The sequence below is a fragment of the Oncorhynchus clarkii genome, chromosome 12 (assembly GCF_045791955.1).
Source record: "Oncorhynchus clarkii lewisi isolate Uvic-CL-2024 chromosome 12, UVic_Ocla_1.0, whole genome shotgun sequence".
NCBI lineage: Eukaryota > Metazoa > Chordata > Actinopteri > Salmoniformes > Salmonidae > Oncorhynchus > Oncorhynchus clarkii.
The window spans coordinates 50,399,787-50,419,507 of NC_092158.1; the positions used below are offsets into that span (position 1 = coordinate 50,399,787).

A 19,721-nucleotide genomic window follows, 5' to 3' on the forward strand; every position below is an offset into this window, starting at 1 on the left:
CAGAACCTGATAAGCTTCTATGTTGGATACCGCAGTCGTCATATTAGGGATATCTAGATGAAATGTCCACTTTTTCCTGAAAATCGGGACATGCTTACATAGGGAAATCTAAGTGAAATATAAATTTCTCTTGAAACCAGGACATGTTACTTTCACTTCTTGTTTCCTTCGTTACAGGTTATGAGAATCTACCGTCTGAAACTGCAGCAATATCCCCTGACCCAAGGTGAAATGATACAATGATACCTGAAATGATATAAGATCACTGGTGAGGTGTTCAATAGAGACGTCCTTATCAACCAGTGGAACGGAAGAACAATTCCTCACTACCGGCAGACTGTCAGTGACATACTCTCTAATAGCTATTTATGTGGGACTGATACCGGTGTGGAACAGCTGGTCACTTTTAAAGGACTCTGTGAATGATTACCTTGCCAATAGGATGATTGAATATTATTGTTTTGCAGACAATAACTTTTTTGGTGAGTTTCATCCCAATACAGGATGAGGTACGAATCGTAAGGGTTATCATCATCACACCTGTTAATATTAATTTTCTACAACTTTGTGTGTAATCTATTTCTTACTGCAACGGGAAATAAAATATGCTCTTTGTGTTTTATAGAAATGCAAGGTGTTTAATGTGAATTATTTTATGATTACAGCTAATGTTTTTTTTAATACTGTCTATGTTTTCTCTTCTTTTCTAAAAACACATTTTAAGTATATTTATTTTTTAAATGGTCTAGGGGGAGTGTAAGAATATTGTAAGATAAATACACAACACAGAGGACTAAAGGTCAAGAGGGAATTTACGATCAATGGAAATAGTTGTTTTTCAGTTCAACATCTGTATAGAATCTGTGTATGGGGTTCCAGTCCAGGACTCACAGCTACATGTGGCAAGTTCTCATTGGTCTACACGTTGAGCCTGAAACGGGATACTTGGTATTTGGCCATTGGCCCAGTTTTACTGCAAGGAATTCTAATTGGTCAACCACAGGCTAGGCTTGGGTATTAACTTCATCCTGTCTCTTTGTTCTGTGGAGAAACATTGAGAACAGGGAAGAATAAACATCTACCATCTACTTTCTAGCATAACAACTATGATTTGTTCTCTTTGAATAAATATATTTTTCTCCCCCTGATTTGTTTGGGGTCTGTGTTATTGAAGATTAACATCAACTGCTAACAATAGATTTCACCTGGATTCACCTGGTCTGCCTATTTCATGGAAATAGCAGGTGTTCTTAATGTTTTGTACACTCAGTGTAGGTAATAGGGTGCCATTTCGGACGAAGCCACAGAGTTGATCTGTTGCCTTATCTCTTAACAATCCAATCCAAAGAAGGTTAATAAATGTCAGGGTGCTGCCCACTCTCATCAGATATTTCTTTTTCTGAATTGGGGAAAGAGATGGGGAAAGTGGATACTAAAAAGTATTTCACAGTGAAATAATGCAATGTATGTGATACTATCCCACACAATCTCCAAATAATATTGAGGCATTTAAGCCCACAAAAGGTTATATTACATCAGATACACAGGGTTCAAAAGTGCAGGCCTTAACAAGGAAAGCTACTGTCTATCAGTCAGGCAAGTCTTCAATCACATAGTGTATACTACAGGCCGATGTGATATTCAACCTCACCAAAGTACAGCACATTTAAGTTGATTTTTAAAGTATGTCTTTTTTTGGTACTATTTTATGGTAGGGGAGAGTTGGGTTAGTTGAACCGAAGGGGTAAGTTGAGCCACCCTTGTTTGTTGGAAACCATACACAAAATATATACATTTGGCCACATATTCAGGAAGAGGTCATCATTTCATGGAGTCTGTGAAGGAAGAAACCACATGGAAAAAGTGATAAGCAAGTTAGGTCCAAAAAGAGATTTCCAGCAAGTCTAATGAATGTATTGCGTTAGAGGTTTAATGATGCTTGTATCTAAACCAAATTCGATCATTTTAAGATTTTAGTATAGATCAGTTGAGTTCTCTATACAATTCCATTTAAGGTCCTAAACCTAACATGAAAGTGCATCCTTGTAGCTGTGTGAGCTAATATAGTCAAAATGGTTGCTTTGGGTAAGTTGAGCCAATGGCAAGAAAATTGAAAATTGAAATGTTTTCTTCCCAGGCATTATTGCTGGGATACAAGATAAAAACAGGGCATGGCCTATATAATTGTGTATTTCTTTAAATACTAAGTGTTTGTTGGGTGTTAAAAGATGCTTAAAATGATTGAAAAATATATTTCAAAAATTATTGTGATTGTTTTGAATTGTGTTTGGGAAATAAATATTAACATGGTTAAAAAAGTTAGAGGTCATATTTAATTCAGAACAGAAATGTGTAGGCAGGCTAACTTACCCTGTCCTGTGGCTCAACTTACCCCAGAGAACACGTTTTTTTGGACAAGCTATGTTTTCAAAACTGTAATGTTAACATGAATTATGATCATTTCCAGGGATACACAGCATCCTGAAATATATGCAGATATACTGTAGTATCGTTGTTAGGAAGAATACTATATTTCCCTTGACAGAGTGATGCTGAATATAATAAATGGCTCAACTTACCCCACTCTCCCCTACCTTAATCTAGATAACTAAGTATACATGTGAATCATATTAGTGGAATATGAATATTAGTTCTGTGCTGCTTTACCTTTGTTTCATTATTTTGTTAAACGAACAAAGATTAGAATATAGCTAGAATCGGCCAATGAGAGTTTCCTATAAAAAAAAACATTTCATTATTCAATCACACTTTAAATGAACTACAATGAAATCACAGACAAATCCAAATATCTTGTCACTCAACAATATAGCCCCTGCGATAGACTAACGTCCTGTCCAGGGGGTGTAACTTGTACATCAAGCTGCCTCATGCTACAGAAACAGGACATGGGCTCCTGCCCTATAGGCCGTTCTGGCTCAGACAAGGCTGCCTACTTACAACAATCAAATTAGTCTGTGAATGCTGTCTAGTACTAATCAGTGTTGGTTACTATGTACACGTTCTCCATTGATTCCCATTTTGGTCCCACATTGCCCCCAGCTGGCTCGTATTGTGTTCTGAGCTCAGGGGTGAAGTTTCCCCTAGGTACACATCAAGAATCAGCTTCTCCTCCCCCAATCCTAACCTTAACCATTAGGGGGGGAAATTATAATCGGACCCAAGACCAGCGTAGGGGAAACTTCACCCTGCAGTGTGTACTGAGCAACAATTGTTGTTTTAATTATGCTTATTTAAAACTGAACACTCAGCACCACCTGCTGTTCATTTACTTTATTACAGTCAGGAAACTGAATTCAAATGGCTGAGTAAAATCCAAGACAGTTGGCGTGCAAAGTATTCTCCTTAATCATTTCTCATTGGTTGAGTGCCATAGCAACAACCCTATCAATTACTTTATTACATGAATCAATGAATGTGCAAATCCTGTTCCATGAAGTCAAGCATGTCAGACATTTATTCCCCTTCTTTTACATATAAGCAATGTTCTCCTGTATTTATGCTTATAAATGTTAAATAACTTTTTAAGTGCATTAACAAGAGCCTTATTCGGTATTAAATTCCTTAAAAAATGAATTCAATCATTAGCTTTCTCTAGAAAAGTTTCTCAAATAGTCGAATGCATCCAACACAGATATGAAACAGCCCGTGTCGCATTTAAGTAAAAACAGATTGCTTTCCATCCCGATCAGGAATTTTAGGCAGTGAGCACATGGGTCATGTTCATTAGGGCATGTAAGGGACAGATCTAAATTTACTGGGGGGAGGGGCTGGTCCAACTCAAGGTGTAAAATAAAAATGCACCCCTCGCCAAAGTAAAACATCTTTTCACATGACCCTCCCCTTGTACTGTAAAATAAATTGAACACCCTCCCCCTCATATGAATCCTACAGACGAAGAACCATATATGTGACAATTTTTCCATTTTAAGATAATCAGTTATTTTTATATTATTAATTGTGTGTACCACATTAGGTGTTTTATGGTTGACAAATAATTCACCATACCCATATCTTCCAACAACAATTTATATTTATTTGTTATTTCAAAAAATATTTTTTTTATTGCCGTTTTAATTTTTAGAATGTGGAAGAACAGTATATCTCCAGTGATGATTTCAGTTTGTGGAAGAACAGTGTGACATTTTGCATGACTCTTGTAAGATGTCCTGTTTTAACACCTGATATGATGTTTTAAGTACTTTCAAGTACAGACGCCCTTCATGTAAATAACTTAAATGCAATATGCAGTTCATTCATTTGTATGGAGGTTCATTTAAAGGTGGTCTATCAACTTTAGCAATGATGACTTTTCTTAAAAGTTGAGTCATGAAATCTTAGTCTCATTTAAAATGAAGCCCTCAATGTGAACATACCATAGAACTACAAAACACTCCCAATCTATACAGAGAATGAGTTTGTATTGCACCATTGTGTAACACAGCACTTTTAGAGTTAACGTTAATGTACGTATCATTACTGTCAAAGTTAAACTATGCAAGTGTTCAATATAGCTATTGTAATAATAGGCGTTTTGTCTTATTTCTAACCTGTTCTAAGCCGGAGAGAATCAACGCTTGTTGTTTCTCGTATGGGGCAGTGTAGAAACTGTTGAACAGATGCCGCTTGCGCTCATCAGTCACTTTCCACACTCCTTTCTGCACGTCGTGGAACACGCTCTTCCCTGCAGGATACAGTGTAACTAGCTACTGTAGCCATGTCGAATCATCCGGTGGACGGAGAAAAAGTAGCTAGCTATGTTTCTTCTATAATCTAGCAATAACATTTGTAACGATAATGAATGAGTTAGTAGCCAACGAACTTTAGCTAATATGTTTTCTCTATAGTTACAAATTAGACAACCCACAACATACATGTTAGTTACTGTACTCTATAGCTAGCTAGCTTGATTGTTTGATATACGGTTCTTCCACATACCTTTTTTGGACAGCTTTTCCCAGTTTTTTTCTTGACCCTTACGATTTGTATAGGGTTTTCCCGCATCCCGTAAGATCTTCCTTTGCCTGTCTTTCCATTCTTTTAGTTTTGTTTTACGTTTCTTTCCCACATTTCTGCGATTTTCATCAGCAACAGAAAGGTTGTGCGCTTGTCCGTCCATTCTGAGTGGTGCACATAAACGGTTATTCCACGAGAGCCTATCTTTAAATTTAAAATTATTGTTAATTAGCGCGTGGAAAGCTTGTGAAACCGGTTCACTATAGAAAAAGGGTGTCCAATAATGATTGTTCATGTATATCTCATTTTTTTTGTAAATGTCACATATATGGTTCTTCGTCTGTAGGATTCATATGATGAACTCAAAATAATAATAACAACTGGAGCGACCTTGTTTATAAACGTGGATATCGATTTTGCCACTTCAGCATGCTTTATGTGGCACTGTCGATGCCACGGAAGGGTACGGGCCAGAATGTTGAGGGTTCACCAACGAGCTCACTCTCCCTTCCATGTTTCACTACACTACGATCAGAGCCGGCTGCAGACAATGATCAGCTAGGTTAAAATCAGATTTTCTAATTATGTAAAACATATGCAACTAATTTTCCACCAACAGGTGCTAATGCACCACACACACAACCAATAAACTAAGCATTTCCTGACTTCGGGCAGCTCAATATCACGGTTTCTGTTTTCAACACCACAATAAATAGACTATGTCAATCTTGACAAACAGATGATGCATCCCTCTCTACCTTATGCTTACCCAGTATCGAAGGCTATCCAAATGTTATTCAACTTTTTGGTGTTTTGTAACAGATGTCTCTTTCCATTCATCAATTGGCCGCTGCACAATTTGGATTGAATAATTGATTGATTTGATTTGTCAGTTAAAAGAAATACAAAAATACTGTACACAAATGTTTTTTTTTTAAGTGACCAGGATTGCACAATAAAGTTGGAGCCTTATTTCCATTGTGGTCCCTATTTGTTACATAAATACATATACAGTTACATAGATAGAGACACGTTACAGAGATAGACGAAAACATGCTCAACCTCCAGATGAGTATGAGGGGGGAGATTAAGCACAATTCTTACAAGCTTGTTTGGCTGGTAGCTTATTTTGAAGACGTTTGGGGCTGCTGGTGAACCATGATGTGCAGGCATAATCAAAGTGACACTGGACTAGAGCACTTGCCAGTCTTTAGGGTGTCTGTATCTCAGTTTCCATCCAACTGGCAACAGATTTTCATGTGAATATTCCCTCAACCTTCATAAAAACAATATGCCATTCCAGAGTGTCAGTTAGGAAAATGTGGCGCTGGTTAGCACCATCAATAAACTATGGATGTTGGCCAAATTAGACACATTTACATGTCCTTAATAACAGTCCATTCCTTGTGTTTCAATGTGTGGCTTCTTTCCTAAAACAAGAATTGTCCACCTCACGGTTCAGCTATCAGAGATTTGAGCACTATCTGTATCTATAGGCAAAGGCCTATAGGCTTTGGTGTCCACTGTATGATATTAATATTGAAATTAATATATACACACACACACACACACACACAATGCCTTCGGAAAGTAATCAGAACCCTTGACTTTTTCCACATTTAGCTACGTTTCAGCCTTATTATAAAATTGATTAAATAAAACATTTTCCCCAGCAATCTACACACAAAATGGCATAATGATAAAGCAAGAACAGGTTTTTTGAATTTTTATTTACATAAGTATTCAGACCCTTTGCTATGAGACTCCAAATTGAGTTTCCATTGATCATGTTTCTACAACTTGATTGGAGTCCACCTGTGGTAAATTCAATTAATTGGACATGATTTGGAAAGCCACACACCTGTCTATATAAGGTCCCACAGTTGACAGTGTATGTCAGAGCAAAAACCAAGCCATGAGGTCGAAGGAATTGTCCGTAGAGTTCCGAGACAGGATTGTGTCAAGGCACAGATCTGGGAAAGGGTACCAAAACATTTATGCAGCACTGAAAGTCCCCAAAAACACAGTGGCCTCCATCATTCTTAAATGGAAGAAGTTTGGAACCACCAAGACTCTTCCTAGCGTTGGCCGCCCGGCCAAACTGAGCAATCGGGGAAGAAAGGCCTTTGTCAGGGAGGTGATCAAGAACCCGATGGTTACTCTGACAGAGCTCTAGAGTTCCTCTGAGGAGATGGGAGAACCTTCCAGAAGGACAACCATCTTTGCAGCACTCCACCAATCAGGCCTTTATGGTAGATTGGCCAGACGGAAGCCACTCCTCGGTAAAAGGGACATGACAGCCCGCTCGGAGTTTGACAAAAGGCACCTAAAGACTTTCAGATCATGAGAAACAAGATTCTCTGGTCTGATGAAACCAAGATGGAACTCTTTGGCCTGAATGCCAAGTGTCACGTCTGGGGGAAACCTGGCACCATCAATAAGGTGAAGCATGGTGGTGGCAGCATCACGCTGTGGGGATGTTTTTCAGCGGCAGGGACTGCAACACAAGTCAGGATCGAAGCAAAGTACAGAGAGATACTTGATGAAAACCTGCTCAGGACCTCAGACTGAGTGGCCCAGCCAGACCCCGGACTTGAACCCGATCGAACATCTCTGGAGAGACCTGAAAAACGCTGTGCACCAATGCTCCCCATCCAACCTGACAGATTTTGAGAGTATCTGCAGAGAAGAATGGCATGATGGTGCCGGAGGGGATGGCTGCCGTCTTATCGGCTCTTAACCAACCGTGCTATTTTGTTCGTTTTTTCGCGTTGGTAACCTGTTTTGTCCATAATGTTGCTGCTACGGTCTCTTATGACCGAAAAGAGCTGGACATCAGTACTGCGATTACTCAACTCAGATTAGACGAAGAGTTTTTCTTCAATGAGTCAGACGAGAGGGATATACTCCAGACACCCGACCATGCCCGGATCCCCATGATTCGCTGGGAAAGGAAACGTAGGTTTCGCGGAAAAAGATCAGGGTGCCTTATGAGAATCAGGCGACAAGTGGCTAATCTGCCTTTAACTTCAGTCCTGATAGCTAACGTTCAATCGCTGGAAAATAAATGAGACGAACTGAAAGCACGTATATCCTATCGACGGGACATTCAAAACTGTAATATCTTATGTTTCACAGAGTCATGGTTGAACGACGACATTAAGAACAAACAGCTGGCAGGTTATACACTATCGGCAGGATAGAACAGCAGCCTCTGGTAAGACACAGGTGGGGGCCTATGCATATATGTAAACAACAGCTGGTGCACGATATCTAAGGAAGTCTCTCGAGTATCTCATGATAAACTGTAAACCACATTATCTACCAAGAGAGTTTATCTGTATTTTTCGTAGCTGTCTACATACCACCACAGACCGATGCTGGCAGTAAAACCACACTCAATGAGCTGTATACCGCCATAAGCAAACAGGAAAACGCTCATCCAGAGGCGGCGCTCCTAGTGGCCGGGGACATGAATGCAAGGAAACTAAAATCAGTTTTACCTCATTTCTATCAGCATGTTAAATGTGCAACCAGAGGGGGAAAACATTCTAGACCACCTATACTACACATACAGAGACGTGTACAAAGCTCTCCCTCACCCTCCAATTGGCAAATCTGACCATAATTATATCCTCCTGATTCCTGCTTACAAGCAAAAATTAAAGCAGGAAAATCCAGTGACTCAGTCTATAATAAAGTGGTTAGATGAAGCAGATGATCAACTACAGGACTGTCTTGAGAGTACAGACTGGAATATGTTCCGGGATTCTTCCGATGGCATTGAGGAGTTCACTACATCAGTCACTGGCTTTATCAATAAGTGCCTTAAGGACGTCGTCCCCACAGTGACAGCACGTACATACCCCAACCAGAAGCAATGGATTACAGGCAACATTCGCACTGAGCTAAAGGGTAGAGCTGCCACTTTCAAGGAGCAGGACTCTAACCCGGAAGCTTAAAAGAAATCCCACTATGCCCTCGGACGAACCATCAAACAGACAGAGTCATTACAGGACTAAGATCAAATCATGCTACACCGGCTCAGACGCTCATCAAAAGCGGCAGGGCTTGCAAACTATTACAGACTACAAAGGGAAGCACAGCCGAGAGCTGCCCAGTGACACTAGCCTACTGGATGAGCTAAATAACTTCTATGCTCGCTTCAAGGCAAGTAACACTGAAACATGCATGGGAGCATCAGCTGTTCGGGACGACTGTGTGATCCCGCTCTCCGCAGCCAATGTGAGTAAGACCAGGCCGCAAGTCCAGAAGGATTACCAGAATGTGTACTGGCATACGCTGACCAACTGGCAAGTGTCTTCACTGACATTTTCAACCTCTCCCTGTCTGAGTATGTAATAACAACATGCTTCAAGCAGACCACCATAGTCCCTGTGCTCAAGAACACTAAGTTAACCTGCCTAAATTACTACCGACACGTAGCACTCACGTCTGTAGCCATGAAATGCTTTGAAAGGCTGGTCATGGCTCACATCAACACCATTATCCAAGAAACCCTAGACCCACTCAAATTTGCATACCTCACCAACAGATCAACAGATAATACAATCTCTATTGTACTCCACACTGCCCTTTCATACCTGGACATAAAGGGACACCTATGTGAGAATGCTATTCATTGACTACAGCTCAGCATTCAACACCATAGTGCCCTCAAAGCTCATCACTAAGCTAAGGACCTCCCTCTGCAACTGGATCCTCGATTTCCTGATGGGCTGAACCCAGGTGGTAAGGGTAGGTAACAACACATCCGCCAAGCTGATCCTCAACACGGGGGCCCCTCAGGGGTGCATGCTCAGTCCCCTCCTGTACTCCCTGTTCACTCATGACTGCACGGCCAGGCACAACTTCAACACCATCATTAAATTTGCTGATGACCCAACAGAGGTAGGCCTGACAACGATGAGAGCCTATAGGGAGGAGGTCCGAGACCTGACCATGTGGTGCAAGGACAACAACCTTTCCCTCAACGTGATCAAGACAAAGGAGATGATTGTGGACTACAGGAAAAGAAGGACCGAGTACGCCCCCATTCCCATTGACAGGGCTGTAGTGGAGCGGGTTGAGAGCTTCAAGTTCCTTGGCGTCCCCATCACCAACAAACTAACATGGTCCAAGCACACCAAGACAGCCGTGAAGAGGGCATGACAAAACCTACTCCCCCTCAGGAGACTGAAAAGATTTGGCATGGGTCCTCAGATTCTCAAAATGTTTTACAACTACACCATCGAGAGCATCCTGACGGGTTGCATCACTGCCTAGTATTGCAACTGCTCATCCTCCGACCGCAAGGCACTACAGAGGGAAGTGCGTACGTCCCAGTACATCACCGGGGGCCAAGCTTCCTGCCATCCAGGACCGCTATACCAAGCGGTGTCAGAGGAAGGCCCTAAGAATTGTCAAAGACTCCAGCCACCCTAGTCATAGACTGTTCTCTCTGCTCTGCTAACGCACGGCAAGCGGTATCGCAGCGCCAAGTCTAGGTCCATAAGGCTTCTAAACAGCTTCTTCCCCCAAGCCATACGACTCCGGAACAGCAAATCAAATGGCAACCCGGACTATTTGCATTGCATTCCACAAAATGTGGAAAATGTCAAGGGGTTTGAATATATATATATATATATATATATATATATATATATATATATATATATATATATATATATATATATATATTGTATATATATATATATATATATTGTATATGTATACACAGTGCCTTGCGAAAGTATTGGGCCCCCTTGAACTTTGCGACCTTTTGCCACATTTCAGGCTTCAAACATAAAGATATAAAACTGTATTTTTTTGTGAAGAATCAACAACAAGTGGGACACAATCATGAAGTGGAATGACATTTATTGGATATTTCAAACTTTTTTAACAAATCAAAAACTGAAAAATTGGGCGTGCAAAATTATTCAGCCCCTTTACTTTCAGTGCAGCAAACTCTCTCCAGAAGTTCGGTGAGGATCTCTGAATGATCCAATGTTGACCTAAATGACTAATGATGATAAATACAATCCACCTGTGTGTAATCAAGTCTCCGTATAAATGCACCTGCACTGTGATAGTCTCAGAGGTCCGTTAAAAGCGCAGAGAGCATCATGAAGAACAAGGAACACACCAGGCAGGTCCGAGATACTGTTGTGAAGAAGTTTAAAGCCGGATTTGGATACAAAAAGATTTCCCAAGCTTTAAACATCCCAAGGAGCACTGTGCAAGCGATAATATTGAAATGGAAGGAGTATCAGACCACTGCAAATCTACCAAGACCTGGCCGTCCCTCTAAACTTTCAGCTCATACAAGGAGAAGACTGATCAGAGATGCAGCCAAGAGGCCCATGATCACTCTGGATGAACTGCAGAGATCTACAGCTGAGGTGGGAGACTCTGTCCATAGGACAACAATCACTCGTATATTGCACAAATCTGGCCTTTATGGAAGAGTGGCAAGAAGAAAGCCATTTCTTAAAGATATCCATAAAAAGTGTTGTTTAAAGTTTGCCACAAGCCACCTGGGAGACACACCAAACATGTGGAAGAAGGTGCTCTGGTCAGATGAAACCAAAATTTAACTTTTTGGCAACAATGCAAAACGTTATGTTTGGCGTAAAAGCAACACAGCTCATCACCCTGAACACACCATCCCCACTGTCAAACATGGTGGTGGCAGCATCATGGTTTGGGCCTGCTTTTCTTCAGCAGGGACAGGGAAGATGGTTAAAATTGATGGGAAGATGGATGGAGCCAAATACAGGACCATTCTGGAAGAAAACCTGATGGAGTCTGCAAAAGACCTGAGACTGGGACGGAGATTTGTCTTCCAACAAGACAATGATCCAAAACATAAAGCAAAATCTACAATGGAATGGTTCAAAAATAAACATATCCAGGTGTTAGAATGGCCAAGTCAAAGTCCAGACCTGAATCCAATCGAGAATCTGTGGAAAGAACTGAAAACTGCTGTTCACAAATGCTCTCCATCCAACCTCACTGAGCTCGAGCTGTTTTGCAAGGAGGAATGGGAAAAAATGTCAGTCTCTCGATGTGCAAAACTGATAGAGACATACCCCAAGCGACTTACAGCTGTAATCGCAGCAAAAGGTGGCGCTACAAAGTATTAACTTAAGGGGGCTGAATAATTTTGCATGCCCAATTTTTCAGTTTTTGATTTGTTAAAAAAGTTTGAAAAATCCAATAAATGTCGTTCCACTTCATGATTGTGTCCCACTTGTTGTTGATTCTTCACAAAAAAATACAGTTTTATATCTTTATGTTTGAAGCCTGAAATGTGGCAAAAGGTCGCAAAGTTCAAGGGGGCCAAATACTTTCGCAAGGCACTGTGTGTATATATATATATATATATATCTATATACATACATACAGTAAGGAGAAAAAGTATTTGATACACTGCCGTTTTTGCAGGTTTTCCTACTTACAAAGCATGTAGAGGTCTGTAATTTTTATCATATGTATACTTCAACTGTGAGAGACGGAATCTAAAACAAAAATCCAGAAAATCACATTGTATGATTTTTAAGTAATTAATTTGCATTTTATTGCATGACATAAGTATTTGATCACCTACCAACCAGTAAGAGTTCCGGCTCTCACAGACCTGCTGGTTTTTCTTTAAGAATCCCTCCTGTTATCCACTCATTACCTGTATTAACTGCACCTGTTTGAACTCGTTACCTATGTAAAAGACACCTGTCCACACAATCAAACAGACTCCAACCTCTCCACAATGGCCAAGACCAGAGGGACTAGGATGAGTAAAATTGTAGACCTGCACAAGGCTGGGATGGGCTACAGGACAATAGGCAAACAGCTTGGTGAGAAGGCAGCAACTGTTGGCCCAATTATTAGAAAATGGAAGAAGTTCAAGATGACGGTCAATCACCCTCGGTCTGGGGCTCTATGCAAGATCTCACCTCGTGGGGCATCAATGATCATGAGGAAGGTGAGGGATCAGCCCAGAACTACACGGCAGGACCTGGTCAATGACCTGAAGAGAGCTGGGACCACAGTCTCAAGTTTGCCAATGACCATCTGGATGATCCAGAGGAGGAATGGGAGAAGATCATGTGGTCTGATGAGACAAAAATAGAGCTTTTTGGTCTAAACTCCACTCGCCGTGTTTGGAGGAAGAAGAAGGATGAGTACAACCCCAAGAACACCATCCCAACCGTGAAGCATGGAGGTGGAAACATCATTCTTTGGGGATGCTTTTCTGCAAAGGGGACAGGGCGACTGCATCATATTGAGGGGAGGATGGATGGGGCCATGTATCGCGAGATCTTGGCCAACAACCTCCTTCCCTCAGTAAGAGCATTGAAGATGGGTCGTGGCTGGGTCTTCTAGCATGACAATGACCCGAAACACACAGCCAGGGCAACTAAGGAGTGGCTTTGTAAGAAGCATCTCAAGGTCCTGGAGTGGCCTAGCCAGTCTCCAGACCTGAACCCAATAGAAAACCTTTGGAGGGAGCTGAAAGTCCGTATTGCCCAGCGACAGCCCCGAAACCTGAAGGATCTGGAGAAGGTCTGTATGGAGGAGTGGGTCATAATCCCTGCTGCAGTGTGTGCAAACATGGTCAAGAATTACAGGAAACGTATGATCTCTGTAATTGCAAACAAACGTTTCTGTACCAGGTTTCTGCTTTTCTGATGTATCACATACTTATGTCACGCAATAAAATGCAAATTAATTACTTAAAAATCATACAATGTGATTTTCTGGATTTTTGTTTTAGATTCCGTCTCTCACAGTTGAAGTGTACCTATGATAAAAATTACAGACCTCTACATGCTTTGTAAGTAGGAAAACCTGCAAAATCGGCAGTGTTTCAAATACTTGTTCTCCCCACTGTATATAGAAATATAATATGCACACTACCGGTCAAACGTTTTAGAACATCTACTCATTTAATTGTTTTTCTTCATTTCTACTATTTTCTACATTGTAGAATACATCAAGACATCAAAACTATGAAATAACACATATGGAATCATGTATTAACCAAAAAAGTGTTAAACAAATCAAAATATATTTTATATTTGAGATTCTTTGCATAATCTTGGCATTCTCTCAACCAGCTTCATGAGGTAGTCATCTGGAATGCATTTTAATTAACTGGTGTGCCTTCTTAAAAGTTAATTTGTGGAATTTCTTTCCTTCTTAATGCGTTTGCGTTGTGTGTCGTGTTGTGACAAGGGGGGTATACAGATGATAGCCCTATTTGGTAAAAGACCAAGTTCATATTATGGCAAGAACAGCTCAAATAAACAAAGAGAAACGACAGGCCATCATTACTTTAAGACAAGAAGGTCAGTCGCAAAAACAATCAAGCACTCTCATGAGGACCACCACAGGAATGGAAGACCCAGAGTTACCTCTGCTGCAGAGGATAAGTTCAGAGTTAGCAGCCTCAGAAATTGCAGCCCCAATAAATGCTTCACAGAGTTCAAGTAACATACACATCTCAACATCAACTGTTCAGAGGAGACTGTGTGAATCAGACCTTTATAGTCAAATTGCTGCAAAGAAACTACTACTAAAGGACACCGATAAGAAGAAGAGACTTGCTTGGGCCAAGAAACACAAGCAATGGACATTAGACCGTTGCAAATTTGTCCTTTGTTCTGGAGTTCAAATTGGAGATTTTTGGTTCCCACCGCCGTGTCTTTGTGAGACGCCGTGTGGGTGAACGGATGATCTCCGCATGTGTATTTCCCACCGTAAAGGAGGTGTGATGGTGTAGGAATGCTTTGCTGTTGACGCTAGGGGATTTATTTAGAATTCAAGGCACACTTAACCAGCATGGCTACCACAGCATTCTGCAGCGATACCCCATCCCATCTGGTTTGGGCTTAGAGGGACTATCATTTGTTTCACAACAGGACAATGACCCAACACACCTCCAGGCTGTGTAAGGGCTGTTTGACCAAGAAGGAGAGTGATGGAGTGCTGCATCAGATGACCTGGCTTCCACAATCACCCGACCTCAACCAAATTGAGATGGTTTGGGATGAGTCGGACCGCAGAGTGAAGGAAAAGCAGCCAACAAGTGCTCAGTATATGTGGGAACTCCTTCAATAAGTTTGGAAAAGCATTCCAGGTGAAGCTGGTTGAGAGAATGCCAAGAGTGTGCAAAGCTGTCATCAAGGCAAAGGGTATTTGAAAAAATATATATATTTTGATTTAACACTTTTTTGGTAACTATATGATTCCAAATGTGTATTTCATAGTTGTGATGTCTTCACTATTATTCTTCAATGTAGAAAATTGTAAAAATAAAGAAAAACCCTTGAATGAGTAGATGTTCTTAAACTTTTGACCGGTAGATAAATAAATAAATAAATGTAAGAGAAGCTTACGCCTAACCAGAGAGATATGCCGGTGGCATGCTACGACACCGGAATGCATTTCTTTATGTCAGATGGCTACCTCATCTGCTATACAGATATCGACGTACAGAAGGTGTGTAATTCGTAAAAAATGTTACCTAATATTTTGTATAAAGATAAGCATTACATTGTTAGATTATAGGAGTAACTCTGGTAGGCGTGAAAATGTCACATCAAGTTCAACTGTTGGAGCCAGTTGGAGCGCCGGGGCGCACTGCCTTCATATCATAGGCCTGCAGTAGCTAAAGCTTAATAATAGCCACACCATACAAAACCTTCACAAACATTTTAAAAAAGGTATTAGGGTAATATCAAAAGTGTGTCAAGCCATTGTTTATAGGGAAAATGCGAGCAGAAGTGCAAATGTAAACCAGGGGGAAAAAACGCACTACCCTCCCCTGTGCCCCTCCAAAATAACACAGAAAGTTTGACAACCCTCCCATATTTTGGACCACCCCTCCCCAGTACATTTTGATCTGTCCCTAATGGACAATTATTTAAAGGATTTCTTACTGGAAAAGTTTAGGTAGTCCCTCCCTGTTTGTCAATTTTCTTACATTTGGTGCCTAATAAAATGACCACGACGATGTCCTTGTGTTAGTAGTAGGGTACTGAGTTGCACTTATGAGAGACTTACTGAAGACTCAGGGTAGGAATCACAATGGCTTTTGAATGACTCAAGAGATTAATAGAAGGAATGGCTAAGAGGAATGAGAGAAAGAGATGGTAAGAAATAAACAGAAAGAAACAGAAAGAACAAGAGAGAGAAAAGAAAGGAAACTCGAGGGGACAAAAGAAAAAGAACAAGAGAGAGAGAGAGAGAGAGAGAGAGAGAGGGATAGGGATAGGGAGGAACATGGAGTCCACCATGTTGGCAGTCATGCATGGTGTGGTTTGGCGAGATCTCGCCAATGAGAAAAACACTGGTTGAAAATATGTAACTTTTGCAGTTGAAATGATGCATTTTCAGACAGTTTTGCTCACTGGATTGAGGGGTGCAGGAGAGGACGTTTGCTAACCTTGAGCGGGGAGATATGGGAGTGGGACACGTAGCCATGCACATTCTCAATCTCTGAGAGGTTCTTCTCCGACACGTGCACCAACTCAGGGGCGCGCACCTCGTTGGTCAGCCGCGGGAACCCGTGCTCAGGCGGAGAGTCCTCATCTTCATAGCGATACTGCTTTAGAACGAAGGAAGAAGTGAAGGGGAAAAGGAGCACAGTGGAAAAGGGAAAAGAAACAGTAAAAAGTCAATCAGAACGACAACAATAATAGACAGACATATATTGAAGTTCCACTTTGTGAACCTTGCTGTTTGTAGACACATGTTACAGAGTAACATAATACATTGACTAGGCTACATGTGTAGCCCAATTCTGTGGCCTAATGAAGTGAATGAGGAATCTTCTGTGATGGTTCATGTTACCCATATGGTTCCCATATGATTTATACAGCACTTCACCACTACTAAACTCCCATTGGGGGCCTAGGGATAGAAGGGGAAGGGAGGTCTTTGCCAGCAAGTGTGAATCTATGACAGCGTATTTAAGCGTGAACATGTGGGCCCTACCAGATGATGTCAGAATGCAAAATGATGGGTGAACTGAAACATGGTAGCCTTGTTGAAATTGGAATGTAAAGTGAGAAAGTTGCACTTCTTTTCATAGGGCCTTTTTTTGTGAAATAACTAGCGCCGGGATTCAATCAAATCCGTGTTGTGGACAAATACATTTAAATACAATTTCCCTCACCCTCGTGGATATGGCATTCGCGGTAAAGCTGCAGATGACGGCTCAAGCAATAATTACCTTTCAAATTCAAGTGCAGTGCGCTTGTCGACAACTCTCCTTGGATTCAATTCTGGCATAGGTGAACATTGCTACATTTAGTAGCAACAACACAAGAGACAATGGCGCTGCAACGGATAGCTGCCGTTTTACTGGCTCTTGACCAATACTGTGATTTTGTGTTTTTTTTGTACGTAATGTTTCCGCCATCTTTTCCTATGACCGAAAAGAGCTTCCGAAAATCAGAACAGAACAGTGACCTCAATTTGGATTCTACTTTTCTACCAACAAGTCAGTAGCGGAGGACATACTTCTCACTCTGGACTAGGCCCTAATCCCCGAGACTTGGAAAAGAAAACGGCTGCGTATGAGGGGCCAACATGTGGGCACACTGATGAAATTACGTTGGCTAGTACATAAACCGTTTCTACCCTCCGTTCTATTGGTGAACGTACAATCTCTGGAGAACAAACTGGACTAGCTCCGTTCAAGACTATCCTATCAATGGGACCTGAAGAAATGTAATATCCTATGTTTCTCAAAGTCATGGCTGAAGAAGGACATAGATAATATACAGTGCCCTTGGAAAGTATTCAGACCCCTTGACTTATTCCACATTTTGTTAGTTTACAGACTTATAACATTAATTAAATTGTTTTTTTCCCTCATCAATCTACAAACAATACCCCATGACGACAAAGCAAAGATATTTTTGCTAATTTATTACAAATAAAAAACGGAAATATCACAATTACAAAAATATTCAGACCCTTTACTCAGTACTTTGTTGAAGTACCTTTGGCAGCTATTACAGCCGTGAGTCTTCTTGGGTATGATGCTACAAGCTTGGCACACCTGTATTTGGGGAGTTTCTCCCATTCTTCTCTAAAGATCCTCTCAAGCTCTGTCAGGTAGGGAACATTGCTGCACAGCTATTTTCAGGTCTCTCCAGAGATGTTCAATCTGGTTCAGGCTCTGGCTGGGCCTTTGAAGGACATTCAGAGACTTGTCCCGTAGCCACTCCTGCGTTTTCTTGGCTGTGTGCTTAGGGTCATTGTCCTGTTGGAAGGTGAACCTTTGCCCCAGAGGTCCTGAGCATTCTGGAGCAGGTTTTCATTAAGGATCTCTTTGTACTTTGCTCATCTTTGCTTCGATCCTGACTAGTCTCACAGTCCCTGCCTTCTGAAAAGCATCCACATAGCATGATGCTGCCACCACCATGTTTCACCGTAGGGATGGTGCCAGGTTTCCTCCAGACTTAACACTTGGCATTCAGGGCAAAGAGTTCAGTCTTGGTTCAACCTTTACTGAGGAGTGGCTTCTGTCTGGCCAATCTACCATAAAGGCCTGATTAGTGGAGTGCTGCAGAGATGGTTGTCCTTCTGGACAGTTCTCCCATCTCCACAGAGGAACTCCAGAGCTCTGTCAGAGTGACCATCGGGTTCTTGGTCACCTTCCTGACCAAGGCCCTTCTCCCCGATTTCTCAGTTTGGCCAGGCGTCCAGCTCTAGGAAGTCTTGGTGGTTCTAACCCTCTTCCATTTAAAAATGAAGGAGGCCACTGTGTTCTTGTGGACCTTCAATGCTGCAGAAATGTTTTGGTACCCTTCCCCAGATCTGTGCCTCGACACAATCCTGTCTCGGAATTCTACGGACAATTCCTTTGACCTCATGGCTTAGTTTTTTCTCTGACATACACTGTCAATGTGGAACCTTATGTAGACAGGTGTGTGTCTTTCCAAATCATGTCCAATCACTTGAATTTACCACAGGTGGACTCCAATCAAGTTGTAGAAACATCAAGGATGATCAATAGAAAAAGGATGCACCTCAGCTCAATTTCATGTCTCACAGCAAAGGGTCTGAATACTTATGTAAATAAGGTATTTCAGTTTTTTATATATATACACATTTGCAAACATTTCTAAAAACCTGTTTTTTTTCGCTTTGTCATTATGGGGTATTGTGTGTTTTTTTATTTCATATTTTTTTTATATAAGGCTGTAAAGTAACAAAATGTGGAAAAAGTCAAGGTGTCGGAATACTTTCCGAAGGCACAGTATATCTAGCTGTTTTTTCTATGTTCCGGGATTCATCTGATGGCATTGAGAAGTTTACCACATCAGTCTCCTGCTTCATTAATAAGTGCATCTACAATGTCGTCCCCACAGTGACCATACGTACATATCCCAACTAGAAGCCATGGATTACAGGCAAAATCTGTACCGAACTAAAGGCTAGAGCTGCTGCTTTCAAGGAGCGGGACACCAATCCAGACGATTATAAGAAATCCAGTTACATCCTCTGACGAACCATCAAACAGGAAAATCATCAATACAGGGCTTAGATCGAATTCTACCACACCAGCTTGGACACTTGTCGGATGAGGCAGGGTTTGAAAACTATCATGGATTACAAAGGGAAACCCAGATGCTGAGCTGCCCAGTGATGCAGGTTTACCAGACATGCTAAATAGCTTCTATGTTCGCTTCGAGGCAAGCAACACTGAACCATGCATGAGAGCACCA

The 19,721-nt window shown here is 41.3% G+C and overlaps 1 protein-coding gene across 1 annotated transcript in view; it reads right to left on the reverse strand.

The window, feature by feature from the left end:
• LOC139422477 (disks large homolog 2-like) overlaps window positions 1-19,721 on the reverse strand; it is a 289,501-nt gene that overhangs the window by 151,997 nt on the left and 117,783 nt on the right. Inside the window, exons 5-6 of the mRNA XM_071173643.1 lie at window positions 16,715-16,718; window positions 16,427-16,588 (exon numbers count right to left, since the gene is read on the reverse strand). Coding sequence (XP_071029744.1) covers window positions 16,427-16,588; window positions 16,715-16,718 — 166 coding nt within the window. The remainder of the gene's footprint in view (window positions 1-16,426; window positions 16,589-16,714; window positions 16,719-19,721) is intronic.